Here is a 7,488-nt window from a genome sequence, read left to right on the forward strand (position 1 = left end):
AATAGAAATTATCTAATAAACTAGCACTATAGTCTATAGCACATTACATTTAATTTGTGATATACTTTTCTTTATGTAACTACTGTTGTTAATACTAATAGCGTTGAGATTTAGGTGTCCTAAGCCTGGGGTCAACAATTAGATAGTGATGTAGCTGCTTCACCCAAACTTTTCCTATTTAGTATTTAAAAACAACAATACAATTCATGAAACATTTCATGTTAGTGCCAAAATCACCTATAGTTTCTTTCCTAATTAAAAATCAGTTTGGATATTGTATATCCTTTATGAAGATTTCTTCCACGAAAACAGTTTTTTTTTTATATTCGTGATAACTTGGTAGTGTACCAATAACGTCTAAGCTAACATCTTCAAAAGTTTCCAAGTAGACACCAAAAATAAATGGAAGGATACTAATTGTGGTTTTAATTGCTATAAAATTGTGAAAGAAACTAACTCGTCAATGCTTTATTATTTGTGCTAAAGGATTCAATCATTAGTTCAATTGGTAGAACACTCATTTGCCATAAGAGAGTTCTTGAGTTTGATTCTGAGCCAAAGGAAAAAAACAAAAACTGATGCTTAATTAGTGTCTGTCCCATGACATTAAGATATGAACCAAGATGGGCCTTGTTTGTGAGAGGGGAAGAATGTGGTAGATGGAGCTGTTAAAAAGAGTCTTACTAGTAATTAGTAATGGGTTAATCCTTTGGCTTTAGCTGTATTGATAGAACTCTCAGGTGAGTCCAAGGCTCAAATCCTGCATGTAGGGGATGTAAAAGATAAAATCCACAAGTATAAAATAACATACAATCTCACAAGCACTGTTAGGTTAAAAAAATAGATAAAACTGTGCTTTATTATTGAAAATTTAGGGACATCTAGTAAAATAATACACATTCAAATTTCAATATTAGAAATAGTTTTGTAAGTAAAATAGCTCAAAAACTTTAAAATATGACAATGATTTTATTTCATTGAAATAGTTGTTCCTTTCATAATTTTTATGCATCCTCAAAAGTTCTTTACTATTAAATTGGAGGTATTGATACATGTACAGAATAAAAATCTATACTTCTGAAAAATATTTTTGAAACTATAACTACAAAATATCAAGTTATATAAAGATTTTACATAAAATTTATAAATATTTGCTTTTTTTTAATCATTAAATTAAAATGTTTCTGTAGACTTGTTCGTAAAGACTTTAATATTTACAGAATTACAGTTATGATAGGTGAATTAGTAGTTGAAATGAGTAATATTATTTTAAGGAAATTTATTTTGAATTTTTTTGTTAGTCATTTAGTTATGAAGTTTTGTAAATCTGAAATGTTGGATTATTTGATATTATTTCAAAGTGATCTCAAGATGGAAAGTTTGTCTTCTAAAAGCCCCAGGAATATAGTAAAATTTGAAAGAGGGTCTGTTCCTGAAGGGGCTATAATCTTAACAGAAGAGGAAGCTGTTCAAGCACGGTTACAGCTTGTTCACAGTTGGAAGCCACGAAGTGAAGTGTTTGTACTCATTAAATATCTTTTTTTTTTATATACCTATACTTGTCCCAGTACTGGTGGTTCCAAAGCCATCAGTAGTTCTTTGCAGACATTGAAACTAACTATTCTTATAAGATTAATAAATTCAAACTACATAATAATCAAAATTAAACAGTATAATGGACTTACTGGAAAATGCATAAATTATTTTTAAAGAATTAATATAATTAAATTAATTATTTAATTAACTATTATAATTAAATTAATGAGTTACAAACCGAGTAAGTATGCTAGGGCTGTTTTGTATACAATTGTTTTTCTATTGATGAAACTTAGAATTATGAAAAGTATTTAAAAGCTAAAAGATTGTGGATGAGTATGAAAAAATGTGTACATTATATGCATAAAGTTTAAATGTTTATTGTATTTTTTTGCATCTTAGAAGTTTTTGTGATATAATAATACAAATGAAGTGCTTAAGTTGTCCACTACCTGTTTGCATACATTTTAAACATTTCCAAAATACATATTTGTTATTTAAATAGGCCTTTAAGGCTTTCCCATCATAGTTTGCTTTTGTTAAGGTGCTTTCTTGTGTTATCTCAAAACTAAATTATGGTTTTTGCTTAGTTTTACTGATTTTGTAATGTATTTTCCTTTGTAATATTGTGCAGACAAACTTCGATGAGATAGAGAACTACATAAGATGAACCCCTTTGATTGAAGTGCTAAATGAAGTGTGCCTAATTGTCACTTCTTAATTCATTTTTTATTATTTAAAATGATACGTCTATTTTCATAGTATTAGGCTTTATTTTGATGCCTCTAGGTACTTTAAAATTTGCTGATATACTACAAAATTTTTATACCTTACTTGGTAATTAATTTGAACACATGTTGCTTTTCATGTACAATTTCACATATTGAATTATTTTCTTTCATAGTTGGCCTTTTACATATGGACAGGTTCTTATCTCAGCAATATCTGGAGCAGGAGGTTTTTACTGTAATCATTATTACAGAAAGTGTATGAAACTCCGTAATTGTGCTCGTATGTCTACTTATATTCCTGTGGTTGTACTTCCATCCTTGTTGACTCCTATCCTTCATTCTACATTAATTACTTCTGATATTTTGATTGGTAAAACTCCATGCTCACTGTGTGTACAAATTAAAGCTATGGCACTACAAGTTACCATTGGTGCCCTCTATCCTATGGTTTTAGCCCCTCTCGGATGCTTTCAGTTTGCTGAACGTTACCTCACTTATCCTTTACCATCAATAAGAGATTCACCTAGAGAAGTTTTTAGGTTGTATCAGAAACTGACTGCTGCACGTCTTCCTCAGTTTGGGGTAAATGTGATGATTCAAGCACTTCTTGCCTGGTTTATAACACACAAAGAAATAACCTGTCTGCATACAATTACCAGCAAGTTAGAGAGGGGAGATGATGACATTTCTACAATATGATGAAAAAGAAAAGAAAAACTTTCATAATGTTTAATGAAGAAATTAGTTTAAAGTGTCCGTGAAAGTTAATGCAAATTGCTGTTCTTATTCGTATACCTAGATACAACCAAAAACAAAGTGGAAGTATGATTGATTTTATAGAAAAAAAAATACATCATTTATGTAAAATTCTTTAGATATAATTTGATTAGACACTTTTATAGAAAGATTCAATAATGTCTCTGCTGAGAAATGCAGTGCTAGCTTTAGTATGTGTTGACAGTTGAAAACATTGATTTCTGAATCCTGAAACTTCTCTGTAATCAGTACAGGAGCTTGATAAATTAACCATTTAAAAATATTTCAAGGATTTTGACTTTTATATTACTGGCACATTGGAATTCATTGTAGTATAGCATCAAACTGATATATATATTAGCTATATTTTATTGAAGTATAGAGGTCTATAAAATAAATGTAAATATAGTGGCACTATAGAATTATATACTACTTTTTATTGCAGGTGGTTTATAGATATAGACCGCAAATGCAAGATGTATAGGTTAGCAAGCTGTGTTATACATTTATTAGTTGCATAACTGGTATTATTCGTTTTCAATGACCTTCTAAATAAGCTATTTTATGCTAAACTTAAAATTAGTTAGTCATGTTAAGGTATCTTAAATATACCCATGATTTCAACATAAACTGTAATAGTATGTGTGCTCAGTTATCAATGAATGTTTGTAAAGATGCATCAGAATATTTTTTCAGAATCTGCTCATTAAAGTCAGGATTTTCAAAAACAAAGCTGTGTGCAACTGTATTTTAGGCTTAATAAAAACTCCTACATCATTCATTTCTTGAAAAATACCATTATTACAAAAAGTATTTTGAATTTTTTACATGCTCTTACTAAGTAAGTCGAGCATATTCAAGTTATTAATAATTGAACATTTCAAAAGTTACACATTTTTTAGTTATAGAGAAATGTATTTGTATAACTATGTGAAACAAGGACATCTACCACTATAAACAATGGGTTTATGTCCTTGAAAAAGATAAATGAAATAAACAGCAGTTCCCATTTGATGTTATACTTAATTGACATGTTTTTAAACTCAGTTGTTCAATGAACTGTTATTGACTATGAACTGAAGATAAGTAAGTAAGTAATGTTTAGAGATATCTACTTTTAACCATATGTAATAAAAGATATATATATATATATATTTAATTTTCATTTGTCTTGTACAGTAATCCCTCGATAACTCTGAACATATGGGGATAAAGCCATGCCGAGTTAATAAAAATTCTGAATTATTGAGGTAATTTCCTTCCACCCCCAAATCACAACTTTTTTTGCCCAAGTAAACTACTATACACTACTGTTGTTTGAAAATAAATTAAATAAATCTAAAAAAATATTAAAAATTAACACTTAACAGCACTGCAGGCCAAGAAAGATGATGATACAAGCTTATGGTGCCATGTGGTAGGTGACAGAGGTGATTGTAGGAAGGCTTAATGCACTTTGGTAAATACATTTTGAATGATCACTTAAAAAATAAAGATTATTTGAATACACTAAATTATTAACTCGAAAATTACAGCTTAATTTATTTACATTAATTTAATTAAATAAATTATTCACTGTTTGAAGACATCAACTGTTGTGGGGGTTCTGGGGTAATGCGAAAGAAGCTGGCACTGCTGGAATTGGTGTCTGAGGAAGAGTATCCAGATGCTGCAGGCAGACCTATGGAGGCTTCACTACTGGTGGAAGGAAGATTTCGTCTGTGTTTTTTTTATTTTTTTGACAGATATTTTCCCCTGTTTGTAATTGCTGTGCTGAAACTTTTTGACATCTGCTCTGATATCTCAAAGTTGCATAGTGCTGTTCCAAATCAGGCAACCAACTGCTCAACTACCTCCAAGGCCTTGTCCAAGTATAACCAAAGATCTGATAACTTGGGTTTTAGAATGGGGTCTTCATCTTCACTGTCATCACTTGGCTCTTCTGTGCCTTTCTGAGAGACACTAGCAGCTATCTCTTCCACTGTATCATGACAAAAGTCCTGATCTTCACTATCCTTCTCCAGCCACTCCACAATGTCATTTTCTGACACCTCAGTGTAGCAAGTTCACAAAGTCCTCAGTCCCAAACCCAACAAAGTCTACCTCAACCTCAGAGTCTTTGGAGAGTTTGTTCCATGCATTACTGAGGGTTGATACACCGAGGATTTTCCATTCCTCTGCCCAGTTGAACACTGCATTGCGAATGTTGTACATTTTAAAGTTTTCCAAAGTGCAAGTCCCCCTTGTATCATTATCTTTGTCACTTTCATTTTCCAACATCACAAGGCACTCTCCCAGATGCTTTTTCCTGTAGTGTCGCTTACAGACTTCAAAAACTCCTTGGTCCATGGGTTGAATCAAGGCACTGGTGTTAGCAGGTATGAACATGGCCTTGATACAGCCCCCATGGCCCTCAAGCTCCTCCAAAGATGGATGGACAGGGGCATTGTCAAGCAGAAAGATGGCCTTCACGTTGTCTCTTGTAACACCCAAGAAATCAGTCTGGTACTTGATCATGACAGGTATAAAATGGCTTTGGAACCAATAGTGGAACCGCTCTCGAGTAAACCAGACAGTTTTATTCTCCTAGTAGTTCATAATGTTCTTGAGTGCCCTTGGCTTCCTTGCCTTGCCCACAATCATTGGTTGCAGTTGGTGGGTGCTGTCTGCATTTGCACAGCAAAGAATGGAGATTCAATCCTTTACCATCTTTCTACCAGGTATGTGGGACTTGTACGTAACAGCCTGTGTGTGTTGGTAGGCACAGCCTTCCAGAAGAGGCACGTTTTATCTCTGTTGTATAACTGGGCCATGAGAAGTTGCAAATCTCCCATAACTTTCTCTACCCACTTTCTTAACGGCTCAACACTGTTGTGATCGGAGCTTGCTGACTTCCCTGCAACTTTTCGATTCACTAAGCAGAGACGAGCCCAAATGTGGAACAGCCAGCCACTACTTGCTGTAAAGCCTTCATTGTTCAGGTCCTGTGCTAGGCTTGCTGCAGCATTTTGAATGTCCACACCTCGTATGTTAATACCAGAAGGGAGCTCCTGCTTGTACCACTTGTACACTGCTTGATCCCAGTTGGAATATTTAGCAGGGTTTATCCTCTTCTGGGTCTTATTTGAACTGCTTGAATCCTCCAAACTTAAAGCATGAACCTTAATCTTGTACCCGCTTTTCTTAATATCAGAAAATGTGCTTGTTTTGATGCCAAACTCCTCACAAACATTATGCATTGATGCACCTACATCCATCCTCTCTAAAACTTTAATCTTTTCTTTAAGACTAAGGGATTTTAACTTCAACCCCTTTCTATAACTTCTAGATGCCATATTTGTAAGGGTTAATAACACTTAGAACACAATAAATAATAAATTAGGCAAAATACACAGAAACAAATAATGAAAAATGCATGTTACACTGACCAAAGCTCAACTGAGGGAGAGACTGCTCGGGTATCTCCTGAAATTCTATCGCTTCTCAGCAACTCGGAATGTAGTGAGTTATGCCCCCTATCACCCTGGGTATCCTTTACTGCACATGACACAAGATTTTAGTGACTTGCATTTAAAATTTTATTAAACTACTTTTTGTTTATGTTAAAGCAATTAGTATAGTATAAAATCTAAGCTAATAATCCATAGTATATGTGTTTTAAGTTCTTAATTCTATAAGGCAATATTTAAAAAAATTCTGACAAATGTAACATTTTCTCTGGGTATATTCTCCTCTCTATTTTATCCACACAATCCCCCCCCCCCTTAAAAATTTTGAAATTCAACATAAATCACTCACTATGAAATTGTCATTGCTCAGATGAACCATAATTTTTATAGCCTTCAATTTTGTTTGGTTACAGAGCTATCAAAGCTTAGAATCAGTGTATGGCCATTTTTTGATTGAAAGTACAAATTTTCAGTGTTTTAATTACAGAAGGACTGAATAATATCCTGTGCAGTTTGAAATTTTACTAAAGTAAAAGCTTAACACATGAATATTTATAAGGAAGATGCTTCAACCAACTAATCCAGGTGCTTTGAATGCCAAAATGGTCTTGGAAATCAGCCCCATGATCTCTCAAATTGATAAAATATATACATGTTTGTCAGTGATGTAAATTTTTTAACTTTCTCTCCTCAGATCACAGTGAAACTTTAAGGGATTCTTGGGTATGCCATTTCTAATTTTTGCAAGTTTCACAGCCATTTTTACATGATGTTCATATATATGATAATTTCTGATATCTACAGAAAGACTTGTATAATGATTACTGATGTTATTGAAAGTCACATAAAATTTGATATTTTTAAATTTCACTGTTTCTTGAATATAACGTAGTTAGTTATCAAATCTGAAATTATTTTTAGCATTTTAACAGTGTCAGTTTCATATTTTCTAAGGCTCTTATAAATGTTTTAGGTGGTATGACTATTGCTTCAGGATATAAACTTGTTCTCTTAAT

At 32.6% G+C, this 7,488-nt stretch overlaps 2 protein-coding genes across 2 annotated transcripts; one reads left to right on the forward strand and one right to left on the reverse strand.

Annotated features, from left to right (window-relative positions):
- Positions 1-1,257: 1,257 nt before the first annotated feature.
- On the forward strand, positions 1,258-3,755 carry LOC106471827. Its single transcript, XM_013932447.2, has 2 exons — positions 1,258-1,517; positions 2,441-3,755. Exons 1-2 carry the CDS (start codon positions 1,312-1,314, stop codon positions 2,964-2,966), a joined length of 732 nt encoding a protein of 243 aa, XP_013787901.1. The 5' UTR covers positions 1,258-1,311; the 3' UTR covers positions 2,967-3,755.
- A 1,970-nt stretch (positions 3,756-5,725) lies between these two features.
- LOC106471825 (tigger transposable element-derived protein 7-like) lies at positions 5,726-6,358 on the reverse strand. Its single transcript, XM_013932445.1, has one exon. It carries the CDS (start codon positions 6,356-6,358, stop codon positions 5,726-5,728), a length of 633 nt encoding a protein of 210 aa, XP_013787899.1.
- Between the last annotated feature and the right edge of the window lie 1,130 nt (positions 6,359-7,488).

The sequence above is a fragment of the Limulus polyphemus genome, unplaced genomic scaffold (assembly GCF_000517525.1).
Source record: "Limulus polyphemus unplaced genomic scaffold, Limulus_polyphemus-2.1.2 Scaffold4884, whole genome shotgun sequence".
NCBI classification, from domain to species: domain Eukaryota; kingdom Metazoa; phylum Arthropoda; class Merostomata; order Xiphosura; family Limulidae; genus Limulus; species Limulus polyphemus.

Coding starts and splice junctions, on each gene's coding strand:
- LOC106471827 (XM_013932447.2), top strand. CDS start 1,312: ATGAAGTTTTGTAAATCTGAAATGTTGGATTATTTGATATTATTTCAA. Junction 1,518..2,440: donor TGGAAGCCACGAAGTGAAGT/GTTTGTACTCAT, acceptor TTTCTTTCATAG/TTGGCCTTTTACATATGGAC.
- LOC106471825 (XM_013932445.1), bottom strand. CDS start 6,358: ATGGCATCTAGAAGTTATAGAAAGGGGTTGAAGTTAAAATCCCTTAGT.